The following is a 15,074-nucleotide window of genomic DNA, read 5'->3' as shown; positions in this document are numbered from 1 at the left end:
GAAGTTGGGGGAAGGGAGATAAAGTCTGGCAGGTGTTGCCCAGCTGCCAAGGCTTTGAGGGGGCCTGGCAATGTGGTGTGTGTGTGCATGCGCGTGTGTATGTGTGTGCGCGTGTGTGTATGTGTGTGCACGTGTGTGTGTGTGTGCGCACGCGTGCGCCAGTATATTGTGTCTCTCTGTGCTTGCAGTATACTCTGAGTGTGCCTGTGGGTTCCTAAGGCCTACCCTCGCTAGGTTCAGAGGCTTGGCACCAGCTCAGCCATAGGGCAATGAAGTCTTTGGCCCCAGCAACTCTGAGAGAGCAGCCTAGTAGGCATGGGAAAGGTACCTAGACCCTTGAAATACTCAAGTGAAGTATGTGGTATTTAGAGATACAGCATGGTATAGTGAATAGAGGGCCAGCCTTGGAGTCAGGAAGCCCATGGGCACATCCTGGTTGCCATTACTCGAACTCAAGGCAGGTCACTTATCTTCTCAGTACTCTGGGCATCTCTTTAAGGCCATAATTTGCAAGTGATATCTGCTTGCTGGTCTGCATCAGGAGAAGTTTCTGCATTGGAAAATCCCTACAGACTGATCTGGACCCCAAACAAATGTAGACCACAAATCTCAATACTGTCTCCATGTTTGAGTGGTGGAGGTTGTCGATAGAATTATGTCCTATGTTGTTCTGACCCTGAGGGGATTACATCATGTGAGTGGAAGGCCATTGGTCTTTCCTAATCCCAAGGCCAGCTGTAGTCTTTTGGACTTGGGGGAGGAGGGGAGCTGATTCCAGGAAGTGGTTAAGATGGGTAAATTTGCCTGTTTCACTTCAGGTAGGTCATTTAATTGGGAGATGTTTGCTCTTGGGGCTATCACTAGCAGGGCGGGACTGTTTAAGTTGTGTTTAGATGCACTGGTTAAGTAACTATCCCATCAGTGCCTTCCCCTTTGGGCCATGCACAAGCCAGGGCTAATAGGTGCATTTGGGGGGATATGTTGTGGTTTCTGGGGCAAGTAAGCAGCAGTTCTTAGAGCAGCTAGTTCAGGCCAGATATTCCAGGGGTGGGGGGTGGGGGGGAGGGGGGGGGTGGGTGAAGGGGGTAGAGGGGTGGGAGGGATAGCAATGCACACTCAGGAGTACTTTGAACAACGTGCTGACCTGACATTACACAATAGACCCACTTCTAAAATGTTTGTGTATAAAGTACATCTATTCACTCCAATTTTCCTATTGGCATCAATTAGAATTTCAGCACTGTGCTCTCCCACACAGAGGGGATCTCAGGGTTTGTGTCTGTTACATTCAAGAACCCCAGCCTTGGCTAAAAGAAACATTCTTTCTTTGTTAACGGATGAAAAAGTCCCACGGTGGACTTTTCCAAATACCCACGATCTGTCCATGCCGCGTTGGCTCTCAGAGCCACAGCCTCAGGGTGCCAAATTTTGAGATCACTCTAGCTACGTAGAAATAACAACTGGCAAAGAATATTTAAAATAGGAAGCTGCCAGGTAGTAGACTAAGCTGATCTCCCAGCCTTCCCTGCTCCCCACTAGCGTCACCCTGCCATGCCCCAACTGAGGGCTTTGTTTGCCTTGGACATAGCGTATAGTGCTTGCTTGTGTGCAGAAAGTTCCTAGTTCTGGCTCTGGGCACTCCATGCACCTTTGCAGATTGCAGCCAATCCATGCCTTCCCATCCTTTGGGATTCTTGTCCCTGTCTTCCCATAAGTGCCCTAGGAAGAGGATCTGTCCTGTGCGCCGAAGGCCTTCTTCTTGGTCTCTTTGTATTTCATTTCATGGCTGCCAGTGCCATACTTAGGTTCTCCTTCTGTTAGTCCTTATGCATGATGGGTAAAAACCACAAGTGTTAAAGTTCTCTGGTGGGACTGTCACACTCTTGATTTTTGAGATTCCAGTATGATCTACCGCAAATGTCTCAGCCTCAGTATTTCATATTTTGAAGGTTTTGTGATGGTTATAATAAATGAACACAAAATACCTATTAAATGAAATTGTACAAAATAACATTAAATCTATAATACAAGAATTTTGCTCTTCTATTTCAAATCAATTCCTTAAGAATAAGCAAGATAGGGATTAGGACTGGCCTTTTTATTGATATAGGGAACTCCCAGGTGGGGAAACTCCATCTACCAATGCAGGTCAGCGTCTTCTCTGCACCTTAGAGCCACAACTCAAACCCAAAAGAGATATAGGGCCACAGAACCATACAGAAGGATCCCTGTAGGCCACAGTACTTGGCCAATTTGACACCTCAAGCTTAGAGGGTTCAGAGGAGAAGGAATTTGCCCAGGGTCACATAGCCAGTATGTGTTAGGGGCAGAACTTGAACCTTGATCTTCCTGGTACACAGTAGGCACTTAATAAATGCTTGTCAACTGTCTGACTGACTCACTGGCTCCAAGGCTTTCTCTCTGTCTGTCTGTCTACTACAACAGGGCTGCCTTTAAAAGAAGATCTATTCCTTTTGAAAGTAAGCCCTCAGGGCAGCTCTGTGGCACAGTGGACAGAGCAGGGGCCCTGGAGTCAGAAGGACTTGAGTTCAAATTTGACCTCAGACACTTACTAGCAGTGTGACCGTGGGCAAGTCACTTAACCCCTATTGCCTTCCCCACCCCCACCCCCACCCCCCAAAAAAGTATATCTGGTGGCCACAGTTCTTCACTGACCAAAGGAAGATTTTTACTATCTGGAGATATCATAGGGGAGGGTAAAATAAAACTGGGGGAGTAGCAAGTTGGGGGATATGACATCCAATGTGTGCAGGGAGAGCAAGAGGAGAAAGGAAGGAGCCTGAGCTTAGAGAGCCCAGAGTTGGAAGGGGCCTTACTTTTTGTTGCATGTCCTGGACCCCTCAGGCAGTCAGTCTGAGGAGGTCTATGGACCCCTTTCTCAGATTTAAATGCACAAAATAAAACATGTAGAATTACAAAGGAAACCAATTATGTTGAAATGCAATTATCCAAATCTTTTTTTTTTTTTTTTTTAAAGAAACAAGTTCACAGATATGATAAAAACCGAGGCCCAGAGAGTGGGAGGGACTTGCCTGGGGTCATGTGGGCAGTAAGAACCAGAGCTGGAATTCGGATGCAGGTCCTTCCTATTCGAAAGCTGGCGCTTTTTCATGACACACACCATCTAGCCTCCCCCAGAAGGCAGTCAGATTGTGGAACGAATATTTGTTTCCCATTTCGACCATTTCATTAACTCTGCTAAGTTAGCATTTGTTCCTTTGACAGAGACAGCATAGCATAGTGAGAGGAGAGCCACCCTAAAGCCAGGAAGACCTGGAATCAAGTCCTGCCTTTAACACCCCCTGGCTGTGTGACCCTGAGTAAGTCACCCTTCTTTCTCAGTGTGCCCGGGCAATTGAAGAGGTACAAGGAAGATACCAGCCTGCATTGGCAACATTGGAGGGAGTTTCCTTATCCCAGAGTTCTCAGTACCAGTGAAATCAAAGGTCAGGTCAGGCCCCGAAACTTGTCAAATACTTCTTGTATATAAAGCCCTGTGCCAGTCCCTGGAGGATCTGCAAAAAAGGGTAGGCAGCCCCTTTGCCCTCCAAGAGCTTAGCTGGAAGAGTCACATGATGGGGAGGCCTAGGAGACTGGCTTTGGAGGCCAAGGGCCTGGCTTCAAATCCTTCCTCTGACATGTAACCTCTGTAACCTTGGGCACATCATCCGTAAAATAAGAGGGGCTAGGAGGTGGGTGGCATGGATGACCTCTGAAGACCCTCCCAGCTTCAGATGAGTGAGATGAGATTGTATAAGTAGTTGCAAGTGTCAGTGTAATAAAATGGGCAGGGCACTCACCTTGCAGGCGGAAAGGATAGACATCCTGGCCTAGAGTCCTGCTTCTGATACCTACTGACTGTGGGACCCTGGCAACTTCTCTTAAGGCTGGAAGTTAGAGTAGCCAGGGTTGCCTACATGCATAGGTGGAGAGAGTTGCCTTATCAGGAATTCCCTACTAATGAAATCCTGATTTAAATGGAGGGTATTGTTTGTTTGTTTGTTTGTTTTGGGGGGAGGGCAATGTTAGCTAGCCTTGCTATCAGTAAATCTTCTGAGTCCTGAAGGTTAGTGACAAAAGACTTCTAATACAGAAAAAGCCACTTCTGATGGCCTTTAGGTGACTTTAGTCAAACTAAGGTCATTCTGTGCCTCTCTTTACCCAGGGTGACTGCCTCCCCCTCCCGAAACTTTCCAGGGAAGTTTTGGATATCACAATTCCTTTTTTTCTCCCAAATGTTAAAATTCCCAGTTGTTAGTAGAAAGGGGTAATTCAATCGAGTCCTTAGTTTTTCTGAAATTTTCTTTAGCTAATGACTAGACCTTAGAAGAGTTGAGGGAGAGAAACCTGGAGAAACCAATTCCTTTCTAGTCAAGACTTCCATGTTGCTAGCACTTCCCAGGCCCCGCCCCACTACTATTTCTACAACTACTACTCCTACCGCCGCTGTCCATACAAATATCCCTCTATTTTGTGTGCTTCAGGGTTATTCCAGATTTTCACTTAGAATTTGTGGATGGTCTCCAAGGTCATAGGAGTATAGCGTTAGAGGTGGAAGGGACATCAGAGGTCATCTAGAAAACCCCAATGAAGGCTCAGAAAGTGGAAATGACTTGCCCAAAGTCACAGACAATAGATATGTGGCTGAGCCAGGATTCTTTTGAGGTCCTCCGACTCCCAAATCCATCATTGGAATCTCTTTAGTGTGTCTCCTAAGCCAGTAAGGGAAAAGAGCCACTCCTCTGACCTCATACCAAGACAGTGTATTTGACTTGAGACAGACCTCCAGTGGACAGATGGGTTCCCTCTTTTTTGTATGGGATGCTAAGACTGAATTATAGATTTTCCTGTACAATGATCTGGGCTAGTATACAGAAGCGACCTGGGCCTTTATGAATGGGTCATCTGCTTGGACCCATAGCATACTCGAGTGAACTTCTGGCCACTTTCGAAGGAGTCTTTTGATCAAGGCAGATCTTACTTACCCTTGGCCAATGACTGTCCCATTGCCTAAGGCAAGATGGCGACCAAGTGTGGTTTCAGCGTTTCTCCTGGCTTACGTGTAGCCCTTGCGTTCCCTGTATAAGAGCTATCGTATAGACGGCAGTGGATGGCAGGTTGTGATTGTCTGGCAAGATTTCTCATTTGGCATGAGATGGCGTGTTCTCACAGGTCCAGTTAGGGCTATGCGGTGTCTGTGAGGGCAGCCAGGACCATGTCTGTCTGTTTGTCTGTGTGTGTATGTCGGGGGCGGAGGGAACACGTAGCATGCCGGCCATCCTCTCAGAGGACCTGAGAGAGATACCAGGCCCTCTCCCAAGGCCTGTCTGAGGAACCTCAAGGGAGCTGGTGCTTGAAGGCCTCGGGGTTGTCACCGTTTCAATGTCTGTCTCTACATCTGTCTGTCTTTAGGAAGAGAAAAGTTGGTCATCAGACTGGACCCAATATTTGAACAGAAAATGGAGAGCACAATTGGTGAGCATATGGTGCCCAAGCCTGAAGAAAAACAAGTGGCAGAAAACATTAGTGACCAGCAGCAGGTAAGGGGATGGGGGGTACCTCAGCAGGCCATTGACCCACACACCCTGGGACGGTAAAGCAGTTAACCAGCTCCCAGGCACGTAGATGAAAAGACTGCTCAAAGGAAACCATACTGTGAATAACTGACTCTGGAGATCAGATAATGACATAGACTACCCTCTTCTTCCTCTTCCTGGCAGAGTGGTGGGGGTCTACTAGGGCAGAATGGTGAGGCCACCATAAGAGTCACTTTGACAGGCCATGATGTTCTTTAAGTTTTGTACCCGCCTACTTCCAAGAGGATTTGTGGTAGCTGCCAAGTTAGAGCACAGTGCCGGACAGGCCATTTCAGGGTTAAATGAGAGTTCCGATTTTAAAAGCCCTTTCCTCACAGCAAGCCTGTGAGGAGAGGTTGGTGCAAGCAGCCCAGCCCAGACAAAGATGGTTCGGGAAGATAACTGAAAATGAGCTTGGTGCCAGTTGATACTGTTCCGAGAGTCAATAAAAGAAGAAAGAGCCATTCAGGAAATTACCATTGCCTGAGTCTGAAGTCAAATGCTCAGGGTACTGATAAGAAGAATTGAGAGAAATGGGAAAAATGTAATAATGATCACATCTGGCAGACAGAATTGACTAAGAGTCGGGCCCGCCTGAGCGAGGCGGCATTCGGCCATTTTGCCTTGGAACTAAAGGCCACTGAGGCACTAGAGGAAGGGGACATAAAAGCTGTCTCCAGCAGAGGATGCAAATGATGGCCCTGGAAATACTGTTGGCTACCTAGTTGGATTTGGTTGTAATGGTGTCACTGAGCAGTGGATTCCATAAGCGTCTGGCCCATTTGGAGAGGCGTGTCTTCCGTTCATCACGGCAGCCAATTAAGACAAGGTCAGCCTTGATATTGGTGGAAGCGATGGGGAAGAGATAGCTAACGTGGACGTAGGAGTCTTGGCTAGCATAATGAGAACTGCCATTTAGGTGGGGTTTGCCGGTTGGCAAAGCCCGTTCTGTACAGTGTCTCATTTGATCTTGGGTGGTCACTGCTGTTGTTATCCTCATTTTATAGATAAAGAAACTGAGACTCAGAGATGTAAAATGACTTAGCCAAGGGGACACATCTATGCGAGTGTCTGATCTGAGATTCGACCCCAGGTCCTTACGACTCCAAGTCCATTGGTCTTTTTCACTACAGTCTCACTGCCTCTTGGATCCCATGAGGCCAGTGAAATAATACAAAGAAACTGGGGAAGCTAATGAATGTGGGCAGAAATAACTAACCTGCACCAAGGAGGGGGTTTCAAGGGAATTCATCTGAAATAATAACTGATAATAATACAGGATGACATTTCAATCGTGTTTTTGTGTTTGCAAAGTACTTTATGTATGTGATGGCCAAAACTTAATCATGTTGGACAGTCTAGGCAGAGCTGAGCTAGCACTGGGAGCAAAAGAACATGACTGTCATGCTGAGATGTTCTGAATCAGAGCCTTTGGGATATGAAGGCATGTCCAGAGACTGCTGAGTCCATTCTCTACTCCCTAGGCCTGCACTGCCGTGAAAGAAACCGTAGAGATGGGTGTCTCAGAAAATCCTCAGATACATAGATCATGGCTTCTCTGAGAAGTCCATTTGTGAACCTCACATTCTTTGTTTCCAAGTGTTTCTCTCATTTCTAATCCCAGTGCTGCTTCTTGTCACCTAAGCCTACTCCTACCCCGTTCCATCCTTCACGGCCTTGGCAAATAGTGGTGCTCTGTATCCATTATAGCCACTTGTTAGACACATAGTTGAAAGCGTTATCCTTACTTTGAAAACAGTTGCCCTCTTCTCTCCAGATCAGATCTCATTACCGTGAGAATCTATAGAACATACAGATTTACAAACCAAAGCCAGTACCCCTATTTGTTTCAGTAGTATTCGACATGGCATACTATTATAACAGGAGAATTTGGACTGTTACAGGAAATCTCTTGTAATCAGCATCAGATCTCAATCTCTGTAATGATCGTGAAACATCCCATCATAATGTAGCATGGCAAGAGGGCTCATATGATATTCTGAGATGGCACCTGATATGTTGAGAGAGGTGATTTCCCTTTGAAAAAGTGAGAGAGCCCCTTAACTAGTGGAGAACATGGACTAGTCCAGCTGAAATTGACTTACACTCGCTGCCCCCCACCCCCACCCCTCCCCACCACCCTTTTTTCAGCTCAGTCCTGTTGATAACCTGAGACTTGCTCTGGTGCTGGAGAGGGCTGAGGTGCCTGTCAGTAATTCTTGTGTAGAGGTGTTGGGTGCGGTTCAGAGATAAGTGACAAAATAGGGTTGAGAATCCAAGCATTACTCAAAGTGACTGGGAGCTGGCGTTTCTGGAGTGGGGAGTGGAGTTTATCTCAAGTCTGTGAGTCTCCCTCCCCCAACCTCTACCAATCCTTGACTTTGCTAGCTGCCTGTGAGATCGAGAAATGAGGGATTGAACGTGATAAAGAAGTGAAACATAGATATGGTCTCAAAAGTGGCCTTTGGAGAAATGCCCTGGGAAGCAATGGGGGTGGGGGAGTGGGGTGTGCTTTATTCTCTGCAGTTTCTTCCCAGAGTCAGAATCTTTGCTCTCTGTATGCAGTTCCTCTCTCATACACAGCCGCCGGTGACAACAATCTCAGAGTTGGACTTTAGCTGACAAATTGTTGATGTTGCCCAAGCCAAATGGAATCAATAGAGTGCTTTGCTAATACGATAAGCTTAGCTCTTCAGTGTTCAGAGGAGAAGGGAAAAAAGTAAAGCCCCTGACCTGAATAGATAGCAGAGCACCGAACAACTGTTAACTCATTAATCCATATTCACCCCAACCCTAAAATCTCAGGATATAAAGGCTCAGTTAATACTATTCCATTTGAAGATGAGTAAACTGAGGCACAGAGAGCCCAAGTGGCTTGTTCAAAGTTGCCCAACCACTCAGGAGAAAGCCCACTCTATCCCTGCCTGCCCCCTGCTATGAAGACCACTGAGACCATGCTTTCTACTTTATTCATTTTGGAAGAGCATACTCTGGTTGGACTGCCAGCTTCCTTTGGCATAAAGGTGCACAGGAAGGGAGAACGGGGGAGGCATTAGAAATCAGGAATGAGAATGCCTTCCTCCTTCTGTTGGCGTTGGCACTGTCATCGTCAGAGCTAATTCACCTGCTTTCAGAGTAACTGCCTGCTGTCTCCCTTGGGTATGCATTCTGCCAGGGAAACATGGCATATCTCTTGTTCATCAGAGCCAACCAGAGCTGAATTCAGTGAATCATCAGATCTGTAATCCCTACCGACGCAGATCCCGTCTGTACCTCTAGTGAGAGGGAAAATTGAGTCTCCCTACATTGGCACTAGGGTCACTAACCCAAGTCACATCTGAGAGGTCAGTGGTTCTGAATGTCACAACTGCTGCCTGCTGTCCTCCCTGTCTGCCTCTCTTCATAATCTTTTTTCCCCCACAGGCCAAGAAATGTACTGTGATCGGGGGCTCTGGGTTTTTGGGCCAACATTTGGTTGAACAGCTGCTGGCCAGAGGCTACACAGTCAACGTCTTCGACATCCGGCAAGGATTCGAGAACCCCAAGGTGAACTTTTTCCTGGGAGACCTCTGCAGTAAAAAGGTATAGTACCAATGAGACCCTCCTAGCTCACCCCAGATCCTCAGGAACCAGGGGAATGTTATTTGACTGATCTTGTTAGATACTAGCACTTAGTTTTCTTAGACCTCTTCCATTCAGGTCCCCAGAGATGAATGGTATTACGTCCTTTATTTGGGGTAAGTGGCTAACCTTCAGGAGAGACCCTTCTACAAGCAATGCCATTGCTGTGTCAAAGGATCAGTGCCACATTCGAACTGCTGACCTCTGAGGTCCCTTTCATTCTTAGGAGGTCTGAAAGTCATCGGAGTTCTTCTGAGCAATGATAGACCCAGCCCTGGCACTGAAGCTGGTCACCTTCAAGGTGCACCACCAGCTTCTCAGTTTTTTTTTGCTTTTGTTTTTGTTTGTTTTTGTTTTTGTTTTTGTTTTAGTGAGGCAGTCGGGGTTAAGTGACTTGCCCAAGGTCACACAGCTAGTACGTGTCAAGTGTTTGGTCTGAGGCGGGATTTGAAGTCAGGTCCTCCTGACTTCAGGGCCAGTGCTCTATCCAGTGCACCACTTAGCTGCCCCCAGCTTCTCAGTTTTGACTCAGTCTAGGCAACCTTAGCCCTTTGACATACCTGATTGCTGAACCCCAACCTGAAGCCTGAAGCTCACTCGGCCATCCCTAATGAGTTGCCTAGTTCATTTCCCCTCTCCTGCTGCTCCTCTCACCATTTCTTGGAGCTTGTTTCTGGCAGCTCCCTTGGCTTCTTTGCCCACTTTCCATAAGCCACTAGACACTTCAGACCCCAGGGGAGTGTGTATGCTAGGATTTCTTGACAAGGAAATTGAGAGTGTATTAATTCTGAAATTGTACACCAGGTATGTATGACAGGTACAAATAAAAGAAATCTAGCCCAGCCTAGATTAGAAGGCCCTGACATGTTCTAATCTCTTCTGCCTAGCTACTGTTAGTAACCCAGACTTAGCATGAGCCCGTCACTGGTCTCCCCAGAGTTTCAGAAGGCCCTGAAGGCCTGGCAGGAGTATCCATGGGCTTCCTGTGATACTAGACTCACTCTGAGCCTGGAGATTGATTGCTCTGTGGGCCTGGTGCTCTTCCCACATAACAACTTAGTCATCATCAGCCTAATAGCTAACATTTTTCTAGCTCTTTAAGGTTTGCAAGGCACTTTACCTATATTATCTCAGTTGATGCCCACAACAGCCCTGTGAAGTAGGTGCTATTATTCTCATCCCCATTTTACAGATGAGGAAACTGAGTCACACAGCTAGTAAGTGTCTGAGGTGATATTTGAATTCAGGACTTCCTGAAGCAACTTTTAAGTTAACCTCACTCTTCACTCTTCTATATTCCTCTTCTAGAGCCTATAGGCTGTGGAACTGGAAGGGACCTTAGATGTTACCTAGTACCTCCACCCATTTCATAGAGAAGATTACTGAGGCCCAGAGAGAGAAGGTGACTTGCCCATGGTCACACAGGCAGTAACTAATTACCATAGAGGGGATTGGCACTCATCTTGGATGACTTCAAGTCCAGAGCATTTCCTACTGTGGCAGGGTTAACTAACTCAGCGAACTGCTTCTGGGCTAATTCATTCCCAGGCCTCTCTTTCATACAGGCCAAGCCCCCGTTACCTCCCAGATATCCAGCTATCTCTTTGTGGAAGCCCCCAAAGGCCAGGCTTTTCAGCTCTGTCTAGGGAGCACAAGTGCTCATGAGTGCCAAAGGCTAGACATGGGCCCGGCCCAGCCAAGGAGGGTGTGGGCAGCAAGATCTATGTCTGCCTTCTGGAGGAGTAGCCATGGTATGTTATGGGCTTCTTTTTTTTTTTTTTAAATTGGGCATTGGAACAATTGTGTGACATGAGCATTGATTCATAAGAGCCCTAAAGTGAAGTAGAAAACCACACTGAAAAGATGGGCTTTCACTGTGTATAACCCCAAGGTGGACAGGCCCAACTGGCGAGATGTCAGCTACATGTCCCTCTCATGCTCGCGGACTCTTGCAAAGCCCTCTGTCAGAGGATGGACTCAGGGTACTGAATGAGGCATACATTTTTGGACACAGCCAGTGTGGAAATTTGTTTTGCTGGACTACACATACCTGTTCTAAGGGTTTTGGAGGAAGGAGGGGAGGGAGAAGGGCCTATCGGTAGGATTACCAGAAAGAAAAGAGAGAGCATTGTTGAAGCATTTTTTAAATTTTAATTTATTTTGTTTTTAATTTATGGAATAAAACAAGCATTGCTGTAACATAGTATGATAAAAAAAAAGAGAATTGCTGATGAAACTGCAAATCTGTTATGTACAACTTGATACCCTTTTTAAATACATAATAAAGTTTTTATGTAGATTTCTTTTTTTTTTCCTCCTGGCAGCGGGGGGGGGGGGGGGGGGCCCTTCCCCGCCCTAGAGATGGCTACAATTAGACACAAATATGTGTGTGTGTCTATGTATGTATGAATGTATCTATGTATGTATGTATGCATGAATGCATCTATGTATGTATATATGAATGTATCTATGTATGTATGTATATATGTATGAATGTATCTATGTATGTATGTATATATTAATGTATCTATGTATGTATGAATGTGTGTCTATGTATATATGTATGAATGTATCTATGTGTGTATGTATGTATGAATGTATCTATGTATGTATGTATGTATGAATGTATCTGTGTATGTGAATGTATCTATGTATCTATATATGTGTGTATGAATATATCTATGTATGTATGAGTGTATGTATGTATGTATGTGTGTATCTGTGTATGTATGTATGTAAAATCATTCTATACATCTATTTATCGGTTCTTTCTCTGGATGCAGATAACATCTTCCTTCATATGTCCTTTGTAGTTAATTTGGGCATTTATAATAGTCAGAATTTTTATTTTTTAATACTTATTTGAGCTTATGGAAGTGATTGTTGATAAATCTAAATTAATTCAAATTTAAAAAATACTTATTTGCTCAAAGTTGTTTTTAAAACAATATTGCTGTAACTGTATACAGTGTTCTCTTGGTTCTGCTCATTTCACCCTTCATTATTTCATGCAAGTCTATCCATGTTTTTCTAAGATCGTTGAGCTCATCATTTCTTATGGCACAGTAGTATTCCATCACAATCATAGACCACAACTTATTCAGCCATTCCCCAATTGATGGGCACCCCCTCAATTTCTGGTTCTTTACAACCATGAAGAGAACTGCTATAAATATTTTAGAACATATAGGTTCTTTTCCTTTTTCCCTGATCATCTTTGGAAATAGGCCTAATAGTGGTATTGCTGGGTCAAAGGGTATCCGGTGTGGGGAACCTGTGGCCTTCTAGATCCTCGGGTGAGGCCTTTGGACTGAATCCAAGTTTTACAAAACAGATCCTTTTATTAGGGGGATTTGTTCTGTGAAGTTTGGATTCAAGCAAAGGGCTGCACTCGAGGACCTGGAGAGCTTCATGTGGCCTCGAGGCTGCACGTTCCCCACCCCTGGGCAGTTTAATAACCAGAACAGAAGGAAGGCCAGAAAGAAACACAGACAGGCAGCATAACTTTGAAAGTTACACATTGAATTTATTATACACTTAAAAGGAAAAGCAAGCTGTGTGTAAGAGAGATTTGCAGTTCTATGTACAATTCTTTTTCTGCTCTCCTTTGTGTATGGAAACATTTAGTTTATCTGGTGCTTTGGCAAGTTCAGAAGAACAAAAAAAGTTGATAAGTAAGCCCTGTCTCTTCTCCCTGAGACCAAAGCTAGATGCCAGTGGACCTTTGAGGGTAACATCAGAGATGTGAGCTAGGAGGCGGAGAAGGCAAATAGGTTTCCTAGCCACCAGAAGAATACCAAGGCTACTACTTGACCTTCTTTTTCCCTTTCTTTTGCTTGCCCATCCAGGATCTATACCCTGCTCTGAGGGGGGTGAAGACAGTTTTCCACTGTGCATCGCCAGCACCATCTTCTGATGATAAGGAGCTCTTTTATAGAGTGAACTACACTGGCACCAAGACAGTCATCGAAGCATGCAAAGAGGCTGGAGTTCAGGTACAGAGCACCAGCCTAGAGGACTGATGGTTTCAAAGTGACAGCGACAATGACAGACCTTTGAATTGGAGCTGGCCTGTAGTCCACCTCTCTCATTTTACAGAGGAGGAAACAGAGGCCCACACTGGGAAAAGATCTCACTCAAGGTTACATATAAGATTATAAGTACAAAGGGGGAAAGGAATCTAACCATCTTCATTTTACAGAGAAGGAAACTGAGGTCCAGAGATGGGGAGAAGCTTGCTGAAGGTCACAAAGTTAGTAAGTGGCAGCCCTGGAGTTTGAAGTTGGGCTTCCTGACTCCCAATCCAGTATCCTTTGCAGTGTTGCATGCTGGGCCATGTTTTTCCTTGAACTCTGTCTGGATGCCGCCTCAGGGTTTTTTGTTTTGGTATTGGGGGAGAACCTGAAAAATTTGTTTTCTCTAAGTCACTGCTTATCTAGATGGGCAACTTTCCTGGAGGAACAGAGTGAGAGGGACAGTTGTATTTGATTTAACCAGTGATAACTCTGACAGTTCAAGGGTAGCTAATGGGTTCTTTTTTGACAGTCTGTAATCATCTGATTATCTTGATCTCAGATGAAAGAACCATAGCAAGTGAGTGCTGCCTGCCTTTTAGGAAACCATGTGTTTGCTTTTGACCCACAGAAGTGGGGCTCCCAGGCCACGTGAGCTTAGCTCATAGCCACTGCTTCCCCAACTATCACTGTGGTCATCTCGTACAGATTAGAGTGAGAAAGGACCTTTGAGGTCATCTCATCCAGCTAGGCCCAGAGAAAAGTGACTGACCTAAGGTAGGTAATAACAGGTAGGCAAGACCATAGGTGAGCCAGGATCTGACTCCAAAAAGAAAAATCAATTACTCAGCCCATTTTAATTATCCCAGTTTGCCCTGCTAAGACCCTAAGGAGCTGGGGCATTTCTCTCCTGAAAAGTTTCTGCTTGCCACCAGCTTATACCTCTTAGAAGGGCAAAGAAGACTAGAATAGTCCTCTAAAGCTTGGATAGGTAAATCACCTGACTTCTCAGTGCAGAAAATTTTGAGTTGGGGTGGGGAAGACTTGAGTTCAGATCCTGTCATAGACACTTAGTGTGTGAACCTGGACAAGTTCCTTGAGCTCCCTGAGCCTCAGTTCCCTCATCTGTAAAATGGAAATAAGAATAGCATCTACCTCATTGGGTGGTTGTCCCAGACTTCAAAGCTCTCTAACAATGTGAGCAGTTGTTACTGTTTTCCTTGAGTACTTGTGGCCCTGGGGGGTGGATAGTTCATCTTTTCCCCTGTGGCTAAGTGCAACCTGCAGAATGTCAAGCCCTCTCTTTATGTGTTTTCACTGTACCTTGAACGAAAGAGAGAGGAACTACGTGTTTCTGTATGCCCCTTGGAGTTTACTGCTTTGGGGTTTTTGCATAATGGCCAGATCCAGGTTCCCACCCTCTCTGTCCAATTCCAGCCTAGGGAACCCTGGAGCTGGGGAATAGGAGGGGGGTGGCAGCCACAGAATTATTGCCAGCCCAGTGGGAATCCCCCTTCCGTGTCCCAAATATTGTCATGTGTTTTCTTGACCAATAAGATACCACCAAGGGGTGTGGGGGTGAGGGAGGGAGGGGGTGGCACAAAATTATGGGAGGTTAAGAAGGGGCCCTTACAGTTGAGAAGGTTGGGACTCTCTGCCTCATTGCCTACTGCAGTTACTAACCCACACATGCACTAACCTCCCACCCCGAAATTGCTACCTTCCCCTCTGACCTCACTGAGCAGTTTGTACCTCATTTTTGGTACTTATTAACAAGTATTATTTTGTGGAATAGTTGTGTGTGTGTGTGTGTGTGTGTGTGTGTGTGTGTGTGTGTGTGTGT

The 15,074-nt window shown here is 45.7% G+C and overlaps 1 protein-coding gene across 3 annotated transcripts in view; it reads left to right on the top strand.

The window, feature by feature from the left end:
* NSDHL (NAD(P) dependent steroid dehydrogenase-like) overlaps positions 1-15,074 on the top strand; it is a 36,318-nt gene that overhangs the window by 12,102 nt on the left and 9,142 nt on the right. For 2 of the 3 annotated variants that reach the window (XM_027845051.1, XM_027845053.1), the window contains 3 exons: positions 5,434-5,561; positions 9,021-9,179; positions 13,067-13,213. In XM_027845051.1, coding sequence (XP_027700852.1) covers positions 5,481-5,561; positions 9,021-9,179; positions 13,067-13,213 — 387 coding nt within the window. In that variant the 5' untranslated portion in view covers positions 5,434-5,480. Of the gene's footprint in view, positions 1-3,246; positions 3,342-5,433; positions 5,562-9,020; positions 9,180-13,066; positions 13,214-15,074 lie in introns of all 3 variants that reach the window. The other variant, XM_027845052.1, reaches the window with a different exon arrangement.

The sequence above is a fragment of the Vombatus ursinus genome, unplaced genomic scaffold (assembly GCF_900497805.2).
Source record: "Vombatus ursinus unplaced genomic scaffold, bare-nosed wombat genome assembly UNPS02014951.1, whole genome shotgun sequence".
NCBI lineage: Eukaryota > Metazoa > Chordata > Mammalia > Diprotodontia > Vombatidae > Vombatus > Vombatus ursinus.
The sequence above is the reverse complement of the archived record's forward strand: the minus strand, read 5'-3'. Positions and strand labels throughout refer to the sequence as shown.